At 39.4% G+C, this 15,642-nt stretch overlaps 1 protein-coding gene across 1 annotated transcript; it reads left to right on the forward strand.

Moving 5' to 3' along the window:
• Positions 1–78: 78 nt before the first annotated feature.
• On the forward strand, positions 79–15,386 carry LOC146465747 (uncharacterized). Its single transcript, XM_085128166.1, has 12 exons — positions 79–512; positions 3,512–3,602; positions 4,232–4,315; positions 5,105–5,206; positions 6,857–6,994; positions 7,600–7,824; positions 8,533–8,604; positions 9,373–9,447; positions 10,703–10,792; positions 11,315–11,377; positions 12,531–12,599; positions 12,968–15,386. Exons 1-12 carry the CDS (start codon positions 79–81, stop codon positions 14,945–14,947), a joined length of 3,423 nt encoding a protein of 1,140 aa, XP_084984292.1. The 3' UTR covers positions 14,948–15,386.
• Positions 15,387–15,642: the final 256 nt, after the last annotated feature.

Here is a 15,642-nt window from a genome sequence, read left to right on the forward strand (position 1 = left end):
TAAGAAATTATTGTAAACACAGAAATTTTTTTTTTGTACTCAGTCAATGATAATTCTCGTCGTGTGAGGAACACGGAAATGTCTCAATGGAGAAAAATTACCCACAATTCTTTGGTCGAGAGCAAGGCCAGTCACATGCGACAGCAAGTCAAGATGTCGTCTTTCTCGCTCTTCAACGAGAGAGGAATCGTACGAGATCTACAGTCTCTTGCCGAAATAATTCTCCTCGATCATTCGTATGCTAAACCCTGGTCTGCACATCCAGATGCATCTAAAGTACGCCCCGTAAAAACATTGTTTCTTCCCAGAGAAGACGTTGAAAACTTGTCTGTAAATATTCAGTCCAACGACGACCAAGAGATCGATGTCGGCGAACCGGTTGTTCCTTCGTGCTCTGCCAATATCATGTACGATACTGCAAAAGCGAAAGCAGTGATGGCTGAATGTGAGAAGTTTGTAAGCACTGTGTCAAGTAAAAAAACTCCAGATACATGGGAAGAGCAGATTTCTAGGTAAGCGTTGCCTGCATTTAGGCTAGTTTATAAATGGTTTAGCTTGCTTTCAAGCACGTGTGCTTTGACAGCTTGTGACAAATCATATTTTAGAAGAATTGTGAATATTCCTCCGTGTTCCTAATTGAGTAATGTTTTCCTGAGCTCAACAGTCATTAAAAAAATACAACGAGAACTAAAACTTTGACTGTCTATGTAATAGATGAATGAGAAATGTTCTGCCAATGGCCATGGAGCATATATATTAACAATTTAGTCTGTATATATTTAACAATTAGATGGCTAGCTCGAGGTTTCTATCGGCTGATAACTATCAAAGGTGATAGAAACCGAGAGCGAGCCATCTAATTGTTTTAGCATACCACAGTGATCGATCTATGAAGCAAAAAAAATCTTTTTATTTCGTAATTTTTGATATATTTCTGCAATGATGCATGCTAAATCGCCGGCGCGCGCTCTGACAAACTGCCGTCTATCGATCGATAGACGGCACCTGTGTAGCCAATCAGATTGCGCGTTACGCGATAGTCGGTCACTGAGGTATGCTAATCAATATTATTGACCAACCATTGCATGTAGATACAGTACAGTCCTGTAGCAATATGAAAATCATATTAGTGCTAAACAAAATATTAATTGTTGTGGCTGTCTGATTTGAAAATCATTATCATGATTACAAATATGAATATCAATTGGACAACATGAAGTCCCATTAAATATATATGACAATTTGAATAACAAATAGGAGGAGAAGATAGTTTTTTTAGTGGAAAAGGTACCCATATATATTTAAGTGCAACTGCAAACAATTTATTGTTAATGTGTAAGCTGTTAGCTAATTTTCTTAGCTTTCAAGCAACTTCCTTGTTAAATTTCTACTATGCTGAAAACTTTTGTTTTCCTTTTCAACTTTTTTCAATGTCACTTCAGTCAATACAGCTGGTCAATAATAATAAAACATTTGTATTTAGAACAATGGTAGTGAGATAAGTCAGGAAATGGCCAGCCAAAAACCACTAAAAACCTGTCCACCATTACTCAGTTTGCAATAAAGAAACCTGCAATTATTTTATAAGCGGTCTTCACACAAGGGTTGGCTTGTGACGTCATATGCGCATCAATTCATGGAATTTAACAAGCATGTAAATCAATCAACAAGTGAAATTAAGATGCTGTTGTTGTCATCTTCTTCCAGTTCTTCTGGAAGCAAAACAGAGGAAAATTAGCCACACTGGTTTTGAGCATTGTGCATATATGTCATCGCATCCCAGCCATTTCAGCTAGACCCAACCCTTTTCCTTGCTCCCGGCCATTTGCGAATGGAGTAATGGTAGACAATGAAAAACGAAAAACTATGCTTAAATAATCAGACTTCCAGTGTGAAGTTTGAGATAAAGATTGGCATGGTAGCGATTTAGTAAGTCTATTTTCAAAATCTGAAGAGAAAAGGACATGCAAAATTTTTGTGGTAATAGGACTTCAATTTTAAGCAATTTTTTTAGTATTTAATTTTATTAATACAGTCGAACCTGTATAACTTAAGTGTTCTCCCTCAGGGACCGCTTAAGGACGGTGGCTACTATTGTTACTGCGCATACGTTCTGCGCATCACGAGATACTCGGGTTTCCTATGGGTGGTGCCTACTAATACAGGAGCATTTTTGGGCGGTTTAAAACTATACCGAGAAAGTAGAACTTACCAAATGTCATTGGTATCTCAAAATAAAATTGGGGGTAACCATGGATTTTTCAGAGAAAATTAAGCTTCAATTTAGGAAAAAATCCCATACATTGCTTTATATTTTGGCACTTTTTAGGATATTGTTGCTTAATTATCTCAGAAAAATGCGTGGTTACCCCCAATTTTCTTTTTGGATTCCAATAGGCCTTGCTAAGATCTGCTTTTCCCGCATAGTCATAAACAGCACAAAAATACTTCGGTATTAGTAGGCACCGTCCTTAATTCAGGTTGACCTTATAATGCAGGTTGCACAGAATGCGCATATTTATGTGTGAGAAACATGGCCACCATTTAGACCGAAATGTGATTTTTTATGTGAAAGGCAAAAGCCTTTCTTGTCCCTCCTTAGACTTATAAAATTAATATATGCACAGTCAATGCATTCTGATTGGTCAGTCTTCCTGAAGACAATTAGAACAATAGAAGACAAAAAACTCCTTTCTAAGGAGGTAAGGGACCAAATGCAAACGTGTGCAAAATCATTGTGGCACACAAATTAATGGGTTAAGTTTCCATGAAGCCAACTCCATAACAGAAGTAGTCAGTTATGAGGGACCACTCAGTTTTGGGGGAAGGCGGAGTACACTATCGGTGAAATTTCACACAACCTACTGCAATATTTATTTTAACTTGGTCCCTTGTGGTGAGGATTTCAATTTTTTTTTTTTTGGATAACTCCATTTCCCCTTCTTTTTTCCCCTTCTTCCTGTATACATAGTCTCTTGTAATAAGTTGTAGCTTTTATATTAAATTGTTTATACCTGATGTATTTACCGTGTTTTTAACTAAAGATGATGATGATGATTATTCCCCCCCCCCCCCCCCCTTCACCCCATCCACCTGCACACACATTTTGCATCAAATTTATCATAAAATTGTATCACTGTTGGAAAATTTTTCAGTAAACATCAGGCAATAAGGTCCTTTGTTTTTTAACTACCTCCACCCCTTTGACCACCAGCCCCTTCCCCAACAAATCCCTCATAAAAAATGAATCGTCCCCAGATCAGTGGCAGGGATGTCTCTTATGTTCCGTAAATGCTTTGTTTTTCTGTCAAAGTAGCCAGTGATCCAACTCATAATAGACTGAGGGAAATCCTCAGCTACCAGCGACTTACAGCCCTGCTCTAGTAAGGCCACATTCCACATTCCCTGTAGTTGCTGCCAAACCAAATGGTTAGCAGAATACTAATAACAGCCCCTTTAAATACATACCGGTAATAGAGGTGTGAATCATTGTGTTTGTTTGTTGCAACAGGAATGGTTGGGGAAGCAAACAGAGCGTGCTGTTTGACAAGGTGATAAAGGTTCTTTCTAACCTCAGGCTATCAAGGCTGACTTATGAAGGGGTAAGGATTGTGCTTGTAGCTTACTGTTAACTGAGTTACTACCAGTAGGTTCAAGTTGAATAAAACTGGAAAGATCCCATTAACAAATCGAATTGTCTGCACTCTTATCGACAACGATATTCATCATCACAGTGGTCAAAATGTTGTGCGCCTCGTTAGTCCACAACGTTGTCGATAAGAGTGTAGTCAACGCTAAACCACATTTGATTTGTTTTTTACCACAATATCAACATCAAAGAAAATTTTTACAATAACTATCAAAATTTCCACACGCTGATTGACGCGAGCAGCGTTGTCTAGACTCTTATCGAGATTAGAAACAATTGTGGTAAAAAGCTAAATTTCAGTTCTACTAAGGGTGCGTTCGATTGACCTTATTCCGGAATAGGAATACGTACAACGATGACAAGAAATCCCTTATAAGAGGTTTTAGGAGTTACTGGAGTATGAAATGGCTCTTAAATTATCATGTGTCAGTGAATGTTTGCACAAAAAGCTTTCCAACTTTACCAACTATTCTGCTTATTGCTATTCCGGAATACGGTCAATCGAACGCAACCTAATGTATCTTGAGTGGAATCGTGAATAGAGTGGCATCGTCCTTAATGCCACATCTTGTTTAACCACAGCTTCCAAATGAACCTGTCATGAGACGTATAACGACAGACAAGGCGACAAAAAGAACAAGACAAATCCTGAGTGATGCAGAATGGGTGAGTTTGAAACACAAGGCAAATTTACCAAGTATATATGTGAACCAGTGTGCATTGATTTTGGGACATGTTCTGAAAAAGGAATACACTGAAAAGTCATACATTTATTTATGAAAACATTATAAAAAATTGCAGAGATTCATACCAGTGTAATAATAATAATAATAATAATAATAATAATAATAATAACTTTATTAACGTGTCAAGAAATGTAGCTGAGGGGAGAAGTCCCCTCTACTAATAGTGGACACCTAACTAAATTCTAGAAAATTTACTTTGTAAACCATATTAATAGAATTTCATACATCAATCGCAAAAAATCATGTAAACCCTAATTATTCTCGGCATAGGTTGCAGCAACAGTTACTGACATTTGCTGCTAGGGCAGATAGTGTCCTACACATACTTAAGTTTGCTCTGGTATGTATTTTGGATGTCAATATAATGACACCCCTATAGGCTCCAATCACCTTGAGCTTGATGTAAAATTATGAAAAAAAGAATAAAAGTAGTGTAAAGGATTGATCCTTGTGTGAGAACTTGTAACTTAAATAATAGATGAGGTCGGTGGGCTTTGGATTTTTATACATTTTAATATAATCATTTTGATCTATAATTGTTGTTATTATTTGTAACTTAAGATATGTATTTTCATCTTTTGATGATCATTAAAGACTTATTATTATTATTATTATTATTATTATTATCATTATCATTATCATTATCATTATTATTATTATTATTATTATTATTATTATTATTATTATTATTATTATTATTATTCCTCAGGATACAAATTTAATGAAGTGGCTTCATAGTACATTGGTTGATGGTCTGAGTATTCCTTTATTGGCTTGCTATCTTGATATTCTGCAGACTCTAAGAGCCAAGGTGAGTCTACCCTATTTCAGTATCCAGGGTTCTTGTTAAGTTTCAGAGTAGATGGATAGGATTTATTAGTAGGTAGCTTAGTGAATGAGTGTTCATACAGGTTTATAATGTAACACATAAGCCTTTTCATCAAAATGAAAGTGGCTCAAATTTGAAGATGCTGGTTTTCAAACTGGCTGCTGGCACTTAATGAGAAGCGAGATTTGACAAAACTACAGTGGAACCTCTGTTTAACGAAGTTCCAAGGGACTGAGGAAATTGGTTCGTAAGATTAAGGGTTCGTTACATGGAGGTTCTTTTCCATGCATATTAAAAGGCTGGGCTGTAGAATATTGTTCGTTATACTGAGGTCTTCGTCATTTAGAGGTTCATTAAATCGAGGTTGCACTCTAGTGGAGAAAAACATGAGTTGTGCACATACAGTAGGTCTCCATCTCATCCATCTCCCTTGACAAAAACACAGACACGAAAGCAGTAGTTACCAGTAAGGTCACATGATTACTCAGGCTTCTTTTCAGTGGTGAGGCAACATTGATAGAGGGAGAAGGTTGACTGAATTGTTGCTGTATAAATTTTACAGTGAAACCAGTGCATGTAGGTATACAAAATGCCATTTCTTAACAGTTTTGTCCCAAATTGTTGTTTGAACAGTTTTGTTTTGTTTTTGTTTTTGTTTGCTGTGTTGAAGTAAACTCAGTGGTAAGTAGGTCAAAACCTGACTGCTCACTTCTGGCATGAATTCTTGAAGAAAAAAAAACCATTGTAATGTGTGAAAAACTATTTGATTTAATACTACATGTGGTCCAAATTCCAGGAATAAGATGGATGTGTTTGACAACTTATAAGCCCCTTAATTTGAATGAGTATCTCATTTCCGTCAGGAACAACACTATCATTGAAGTTGAACAGTTGGTGGTTGTGTTGGTTTTCCAGCTTGTAGCAAACCAATGTTATTTTGTTAATAGTGTACAAAGATTGGATATGTTGTGGTTTAACCCTTTCGCTGCGGGCCATTTTTTTACCCGTGTGCGGACCAGACTCCTCGCGATAATTTTCATCACTTTCGCCGTCAAATTCATTGCCAAAAATGTCTTTCAGGTCAGCAGAATCGTCCAAAGCCTCTCTAGAACATCGTCAACTGTGTATCCACTCATTGCTTGTAAGTTTCAAGCGAAAAAAGGATGAAGTAATCACAAAATTCACCCAAAAACCACACGTGAAAATCCAAGATGGCGGATAATTTGCAGTTGACAAGAAAAAACAAATCTTGTAGGTTTTTTTGGTCATGTATCTGTCACCAAATGTACCAGTCTTTACCAGGCCCTCATAAGTTTATTTATATGCGGTTGATTCTTTTTTCTATGTGCGGTATTATTCATACAAGCACTGTAACTTAAGACATACTGAGTACGTCCTCATAGCATATGAGTAAATTGATACAGGACGTACTCAGTACGTCTTTGTAGCCGTGAAAGGGTTAAATTTTTTGTGGTTTAAAAATTTTCAAACCAGTTTATAAAAATAGATTTTATTTTCCTTTGTGTGGTATTCATTACCATAATCTGAGACAAAGGGAAATAAAAATCAACCTGGTTTGAAAATTTTTAACCATAACAGATAAAAAAATCAATGAATTATTTTATGTTGTAGGTTCCGACTCTAGTTGATCGAATGCTTGCTCAGCCTACTAGTCAACGTCGTGGATTGGCAGCCAATTCAGAAGCACTTAGCTTGCTTCTCAAGAGGCCATGGGATCCAGCCCATGGACTGGTGACACAGCATAAACAGGTACTGCTTTTCTTCACTAGGAAAATAGCAGGGACACCATTTTTCCTGTAGCACAGCATTGTCTTGCTCTCTGTAGATTATAATTTGGCAGTTACTGAAGCTTGTGACAGAGAAAAGAGATCAATGTTGCTATTAACATTTAGCTTTACTGTTGTGAAATTAGAACGAGTTGAAGCCAAAAGGTTGATGGTTTGGCTAATGGTTGTAGCCTGTGCATCATACAAAAGTCTTGTATTTAGTCAGGGGTTATCTGAGATGTGGCTATAGGTGATGGTAGGGAGTTAATTTACAGGCACACTAAAAATCATTGAGCAACATGGACCAAGTGACTCTCAGTAGCCCCTTTGAAATTCAGCTTGATAGTGAGCCCAAGAGGTCACAAAAAATAGTGTTGTGGGAATGTTAACTGTTATTGCTGCAAGCCTACTTGAAAGTTGAAGTAGAAGTTTTTCAACTTTGTATTTTTGCTTGATGAAGAAGAAACAAATGCAGATGACTGTGTTGCAGCTAGAGTATAACATCATGAAGATTTAAGTATTGTGATACTGGTTTATAGGAATCTTGAAATTTTTAATGTGCAAGTCACTTTTCTTTTCTATCTTAAGCGTAAGCTTCCTGGAACTCCACTGTTACTGGTCGTACCAAGTGGTCCCACAACAAGTATTAGTGCTGGAACGTCATCCAAGCGGGCTCGCTTCTGGCATAACCAACTGTCTGTCCTTGGCAAAGTTGTTCCTGTAACTATGCACACCAGTAATGGAGGAAGTGGAGTGTCTATTAGTCAGTGTTTGGACCACATCATAGGTGCTGTGAGGATGAAAGTACTTGAGGTAAAAATGCACCATTCAAAAGTACTGCTGATGTGTGTAGGTCCGGGTGGATTGATGACTCATCCCACACGCATCGTCATTAATTATTATATTCTATTTAGTTTACAAGTGTGCACACAATTCGACATTTATCAGGGATTCAGTGAGACCGCTCTCATCATTTTGAAATAAAATCAAGCACAAGTCCAATGGTGGTACAATAGAATATCTTGTATATATTCTCTGAGTTATTTTGGACTGGATGGGAAGATATTAATCAGACTAATTTGTCCATTCCTCACACTCATGTATTAAATTGTTAAGTATATTAGTCTTGTTGTACCTGCCTCAGAAATCGGAGCCAATTCATCCTTGGAGGAAAAGGTCAAGCATCACTCTCTGAAGTCCTGTTCAATCAGTAATTCTGTTGTTAGTCAAACACTGTATTTGCAATCTCTTGCAATCAACCCTCCTTTGTGAGACTCAGTTTGAATCAGTCCTCAGTCAAACACTGTATTTAGTAACTGTGAAAAGTTATCATGATCCTTTTGAAGCTCCATTGGAATCAGTGCTAAGTCATACATCCATCTTTGTGAAATGCTATTTGAATCAGTTCTCAGTCAAACCTTGTATTAGGAATCCTTTGCAATATTATCGTAACCATGTCAGTGGGTTTGTTCGATTGTCACTGCAGCTTTTCCTCATGTTTCATTTGATTATATTCTTCAGTTGAGAAGCCATTTTCCCAATCGTCCCATTATTCTGCTTGGCTGGTCTGTTGGTGCTTTGGTTTCTTGTCAGGTAAAGTGTCTTAGATTTGTTTAGTGACTTAAAAAAAAGTTATCAAGAAAACGTGGCAGACTCAGTTGAAGCCAAGTTCACTGTAAAGAAATTTGAGTACTGGCATTTCAAACTTAGCCTTCTGTCAGCATCAGATTCACTCCGACAAAGGGCTGATGCTTGAAACGTCGGCACTCGGATCTCTTCATTTATCAACTCTGTTGATAAACCAATCATCATTAAAACAATTATCATTGTTGAACAGCTGGAAGCAGTAGTCCCTCATTTAAGACCTAAGAAAAATTTGTACAGGAAAAAAATGGGACATCCTTTCTGCCTGGACAAGACTGGGATTTTAAACAGCTGTGGAGCAGCTTTGATTCAGACACTGAATTTTACCTGAGTTGAATCAATTGTCTTCTGCAATTTTCAAGATTAAAGGCATTTCTGAATACCTCACAGTGTAAACCAAAGAGTGATTTAACATAAATTTCAACCATTTAGCAGCCAAATTCAAAAGAGAAACGGGCTATGGAAAATGTTTACCTTCACACTCGCCATAAAGCGCTTGATATTCACAAAGAAATATTTTGGCAATTTATTGATTTTTTTGTTGTTGTTGTTTTTTTTTTTTTGGGGGGGGGGGGGTCCAGTTTTAGCGCCATAGGCCTTTTCTGGGTCTAAGAATCTGGCCCCACTTGTACCTTCCTGTCGATGATATACTAAATACCTCCCCCTGGGAACATAATGTAGCAACTTTAATTTCATTGTTGGCAATGTTCCCTGTAGGTTGCATTGATGGAATCAGTCTGTGCTGTCGTGTGTCTTGGTTTTCCTATCACTGGTCTTAGTGGAGTCAGAGTGGTTAGTTCTCTTTATTTTACCACTGTACAGTAGCTTTTTTTTTGTATTTTATTGATTTTTTCACTGTAGTACATTGCTAATACATTTAGTAGAAAAATTGTCGTACATATTAAATTATAATAAAATAAAACAGTGGCTTTGGTGTCAGAGGTTTTTCTTCTGTGGTTTCCAGTCCAAAATAAAGTGTCGGTGTCCCTAATGTGACCCGCACTTGGGCCAGTGACACTTGACCTTTGGGTGGTTCCAATCCTACCCCATGCGTGTGAGAAAACACCTCTGTAACTGTACAGTTGTTATCAGAGTGTAGCTAACAACATTTATGTATGGGGATTACAGGGAGTAAGACTTGATTCCTTGCATTGCCGATTGAATAGCCAATATAAAGGTTTTTTTTTTCATTGCTAAAATGTGTTTTACTGAATACTGGTAAGTTGCTCAAAAATTTAACATTAATTTATACTGTAATTTATTTCATGATTAAAAAATTTTTCTTAATTAAGTGTTGTCCCTCAATAAGCAAACCTCCCTTGAAGAACACACTTTGTTTTCATGATTCAATCATTTTTTGAATGCCTTAGATAAACCCCTCTCCCTGAAAAGTAGTTAGAAAGATGAAGTCCAAATTGTGGTGAATACAATAAACTGACCAAAAGTATAACCAATTTTATTGAAGATGGAAATGCAGAACACTGTATGTAATATATCAAACACGAGGAGGAGTGTTTCATCAGATATCCAAACACTGAGAAGTAGGTTGAAAAAACGAGGCGCAGCCGAGTTTCTTTAAACGACTTCGAGGTGTTTGGATATCTGATGAAACACACTTTCGAGTGTTTGATGTGACTTCTCAAATGATCAATAATTCTTGGAGAAATTCAAGGCTTAAGTTGGCAAAATTTTATGGTAATTAGGATCACATATCCAAACCACGGTCACGGTAGTGATTTTCTTTGTTTTCTCTTGATGAATTATAAATGAGTTTGAGAATGTCCTAGGAAGTACACGGTAAAAGCCGATACCTACGAATCAAAACATTAGCATCAAGGAGAGGGTGTTGTTTGATTTTTATTCACTCATGTGAGAGTGCATCAGTTCTGTTAATTCTCGTTTCTCTTGTCCTGTCTCAAAAATTTGGTGGTGCATCAAGGCAATAATCCATTTGTTGATGATTTTCAATCTTCTTTTCAGTTTCCTCTGTGACATTGTATTGATAGTACAAAGAGAAAAAAGATATTGATCATCTGTTTCCTTGCAGGGAGTGGAAGATCCTCTTCTGGAGCTGAAAACACCCACTTTGTTTATTATTGGTTCACATTCCACCCTGACATCACAGGAAGATGTTGAGGTAAATGATTGTAATAAACTGCAAGCAGTCCCTTTCTGGATACCTGAATGCGAAAAAACTGGAGCAAATAAGCGGAGGGGGGCTTCGGTCTTCTCGTTTATTTCTCCTCGCTCCAGTCTCGCAGCACACCCTCTCGACTGACCAGAAAGGGACTGCTTGCAGTCTATGATTGTATATATGGGTTACAAAATTAGTGTAACTGTTATCCTTGGACTAGTTTTAGACATCTTGTACTAGTCTGAAATCACAATGAGATAACCATTATGTGGAGAAAATCTTGTAGTGATATCACTTACTTGTGGTGGCCAAGATGTTTTCTGAGGATATTTTTCTTATTTGCCTTTGTGAAAAAAGAAGCAATAGTCCAGTAACAGAGACTAATTTGAAAGTTGTAGCAGTCTGGCTCGTATCAGTTTCCTTTCATTTTTTTGCATCCTGCTAGCAAGGAAACTAATTCTTCTAAATGACATTATGTTTTGTGTTTGTATTCTCTTTTTAATTGCATGCGATTGTTTGTGGCAGGAAATGCGTGAGAAGATGAAAACAGATACAAGTCTGTTAGTTGTGGGAGGAGCAGATGAACAGGTAAGTGACTGAATACAGAATAATACAATAATAGGTGCATGCAAGAGAATTATAATTGTTACGAAAGATGAGAAGAGCAAGAGTGGGTTTTCCGGGTCAGCCACTTAGCTCGATTAGCTTGCTATTTCTAAGTGGCTGTGCCCTCTTCCTTAGTAATTTTTCTTTCTTGAATTTATGTAACACTGTATAATTTCTAGGCACAAATAAAGATTGTTGTTGTTGTTGTTGTTGATGTTGTTGTCGGGTCACGTTTTAAGCCGCTGAAACATCAAACAACCGAAAGAAAGCAGTGGAAAAAGTCTGAAAAGACACAAGCTTTGTCAATGATTAAAATCAGGGCCAAAATATCCACGTTCATAAACAGCTACATCATTGGCATGAACTCGTAATTCGGAGGTGAAAAAATACCCGGCGAATGCAATGAAAGTATCCGGTGAATTGGATCGGGTCGTTTTTTGAAAACCCTGCAGTTTATGACTACGCGGGAAAAGCAGATCTTAGTAAGGGATGTTGGGATCTAGAAAGAAAATTGGTGGTACCCACGCATTTTTCAAAGATAATAAAGCTTCAGTGAGTAACTAAAACAGGGTTACCCCAAATTTTCTTTTTGGATTCCAGTAGTCCTCACTAAGATCTACTCCGTGCAAAATACATGGGGATGTTGATGGTGTTTTGTCAATATATGTACCCTTCATCGTGAGTTATTGAGAGAAGAACAAGTCTTGATAAGTTTTAAGCAATTTTTACATGACTCAATGTTAGGGGTTGGAAACGTTGACCACTTTTTGCTATCCTGAACGTCCGTACCCAAAAGGCACTTATAAATGGCTACCGACAGTGCACTACCATAGTAATTTTTAACAAAACCCACGATTATGTTTAGGTTTGCATTGGCTTCAAAATGTTAGGAAAATAGTTGACATGCTGTAGTTCCTTTAAGGAGATTCCATTGAACATTATTTATTTTTCTAATACTTCGTTGACAAAGGTTTGGGCTAAGTGGCTAGACACAAACATAACAGCTCAGATTTGCAGCGCAATCAACAACTGAGCATGTGAACAGATTTCTGTCATAAGGACAAAACAATGACCTTGCAAACGATAGGAAAGGTTGTAGTCGAATAAGAAAGGATGTTTTTTTTCTTCTTTCCAGTTACGGTTGACGCGTGCTAAAAAGAAACAAGAAGGTCTAACACAGAGCATGGTTGATCGATTGATCATGGTATGTACTTAGTTTGTAGCTTGATAGTGTAACGTGTATTCATTCGATTGAGTAAACGTCCCGTGCAAAGTGTGAACGATGCGAGCGTGCGCATATTTCGTATTTTTCTTTCGTCCGTGAGAAATAGGCAATTTTTTAAACCTTAAAATCCGCACATGCTTTTATTTTGTTACAATAAGAAACCTAAGTCAGTGTTAAATTTTATCGTTATGGAAAGGAGCTGGGGGTTGCTTTAATTAAAGTTGGTCCCAAAGTAAAATCACAAGTAGTTACACGTAACCCCTGTAGCCACAGAATCCTTTTTTTTTTTTTTTTTTTTCAGCAAACGAGTCCTTAATTGTGGTACTTTATTGTTTTGTTGTTTTCAGGATGAAATTGGAGACTTTTTAGGCAATGTTTTGACGTGCATGAGCACTAACAGTGTTCACAACAGGAACGACTCGTCGGACATCGACGAAGTTGATGTTCGAAAAAAGAAAAGGAAGCGGTCTGTATCACGTGACCTGAGCTCCGAAATGGAGCGCTCGGTGGGTAAACAAGCTCTTGCATCACAGTCATCGGCGAAGAAATCCACCCCTCAAAAGGCTTCCGTTCTTGATCAAGGGAAAGCAATGCTCAAGCTCCCTCTAGGCAACACCATGGGAGCAATAAGCAGCATGCGTTCCCTCAGCCAGCCCAGCCCAGCTAAGAGACCAAGAACTTCCAAGTCGAAATCAAAGCCTGCCAACCCACCCCCAAGTATAATTCACGTGACTGGAGCCGTGCCAACAAGCGTGGTGAGCAGCCAAGCGATTCCCGTGCATCCTGGTACCCTGTCTGGTTTTCCTCTGCATGGTGCTACTGTTGCTCGCCAGGTGCCTCTACAGAATGCCTCTGCAGCTGCTCTGGCGTCTGCCGGCAGAGGACAAGCCTTTATCTCACTGACTCCCAAGAGTTCTGACCCGGGGACAAGGGTCACGCAGACGTTTATCACCATCCCGCGCGGCAGCTCTCCGTCTGTCATGTCGTCGAGTACCGCGGGAGGACAAACCGTACAATATATCATCAAACCACAGAGCCAGCGTCACGCTCCCGTGTCCCTGAGTACTGTCAGTGCCGCTTTATCCGCCCAGGGTGGTGTTGTGCCTTCAGGCACTCAGCTCCCCGTTAGGACCATCGTATCCGCTCCTGTTAGACAAGCGCCTCTATCGCAGTCGCCCACTTCCTCGTTTACTTCCGTAGTAAGTCTCAAAGGAACCGCCGTAACAACGCAAGCACCGTCTTTTCCGCCGGGTACCATTCCACCATCTAACGCATCTCTAGCTGCGGGTTCCACCCTCGGGAAATTTCCCGTGTCGTCGGCGGTTCTGACCTCCGGTAGACCGACATTTACTCGAATGGGCGAAATGACTCAGCCATCGAGCATCAGTGTCCTGACCAAGGAAGGTAATAAGCTGGTGGTGTCTCAAGCGCTATCGTCCGCTGGTCTTAAAGGATCGTACAAGCTGGTAAGTGGCGCCACTCTGCAGACTGTATCCAGTGGCACTAGTGCGTTGACTGGCCAATCTCAGGTCGTACTCAGTCATCCTGTTCGACCGTCTTCCGGTGGGTCTCAGGCAGCGATGACTCAAAAAGGCTCCACTGTGCAGGGGAATGTGGTCACCTCACTACCTGTAAGCCTTGCTGCGTTGGCAGGAAAACTTCCAAGTAACACCACAACATCACAGCCTAGTGGCAGAGTGACCCTTGTTCAGAGCTCGCGAGCAACCACACTTCCTAGTCAAACAGTTCGGACCATTCCTGGCCAAATGGTCTCTGCGCCAGTGAATCGAATAACCAACCAGTCAGCAAACAGGGTCACCAACCCGCAGTCTCAATCACTATCAAATTTTCCTGGTGCGGTCACAGTTGCTAGAGCAAGGACAACTCAGATTACTAGGGTCATATCTTCTGGAACTCCTGTCGCTAGCAGTCAATCCGCATCTGCGTTTGTGGCCGGCAAAACGAGTGGTTACCCTGTGGTTAGTTCACAGGCCTCCCAAATAAGGGCTCCTCCCACCAATGTTGTGTCCGCGTCAACAGTTGCAGGAGTAAAGGTGGAGCCATCTCCGCAAGTGTCTACGGTAGGCAAGGCAACGACAGTGTTGACTGGTTCTGTTGACAGACGGATGGAGCCACAAACCATGAGCACTACTGTTCCTATAAACTCGAGTGTAAGCAGCGCTCAACAGGTGAAAGAAAAGGTAAACACAGCACAGGCCACGGTCTTAAAGCAAGAGCCTGTGGTCGCACCAGTGAAACTGAATGAACCGGCAGTTGTGAAGACTGAGCCTGGAAGTTCCTCTGATAGAGAAGCGCCTTCATCTTGATTTGGAATTAAAGTTAGTGTTTTTGATGAAGGCAGCGTACTATAGATACACAGCCAAGTATCGAGTGATTCTCGTTTGATACCCAGCCGATGATCCATGAATTTGTTGGGTGTAGTCGATTGTCCTGCTATTGCCAACCTATCATCAACCAAGGTGTATGTCGGCCAATATGGGAACAGCTGGATTTCTTATTGAGCGGAGTATCTGACTTGAAGCCAATCTGTTAGATATTTGCTTATAGACAGTCCTATCGCCTTCAGTAAATAGCTTATGATATCTTCGTGGTGTTAGGAAAGCTGTCTTGCCCGCACGTTTGAGAGAAAGCGCTTGAGGCAATATTTCAACACCAAAAATGGCGAACTTTGTTGTGGTTTTTGTACCGTAAACTGTAGAAAATATAATTAAGGGTACTTGAATAAAAAGAGAGAAAAAAAAAAAACAGTATGCGTGCTCTTTAAACTCAAATTTCTGCAAGGCTGATCGGACTGCGTAGAAAACCTAACACGACAGCGACATGATAGAGACCACTCGGTTAAACCGAGAATCAAAAGAATGCGGCAACCGTGGACAGCTGTTTCGAGCTGGTTGGCTCTCATCAGCACGGTGTAGCACTGCAAAAAGGAGAACCCAGCGCGAGCCGAGTGGTCTACCAAATTCAGCCTTGCAGAAATTTGAGTCATTTATATTTGTGGCTG

This window comes from Pavona decussata, unplaced genomic scaffold (assembly GCF_977016875.1).
Source record: "Pavona decussata unplaced genomic scaffold, jaPavDecu1.1 SCAFFOLD_155, whole genome shotgun sequence".
NCBI classification, from domain to species: Eukaryota; Metazoa; Cnidaria; class Anthozoa; order Scleractinia; family Agariciidae; genus Pavona; species Pavona decussata.

Coding starts and splice junctions, on each gene's coding strand:
- LOC146465747 (XM_085128166.1), top strand. CDS start 79: ATGTCTCAATGGAGAAAAATTACCCACAATTCTTTGGTCGAGAGCAAG. Junction 6,995..7,599: donor TGGTGACACAGCATAAACAG/GTACTGCTTTTC, acceptor TTCTATCTTAAG/CGTAAGCTTCCTGGAACTCC. Junction 7,825..8,532: donor TGAGGATGAAAGTACTTGAG/GTAAAAATGCAC, acceptor TATATTCTTCAG/TTGAGAAGCCATTTTCCCAA.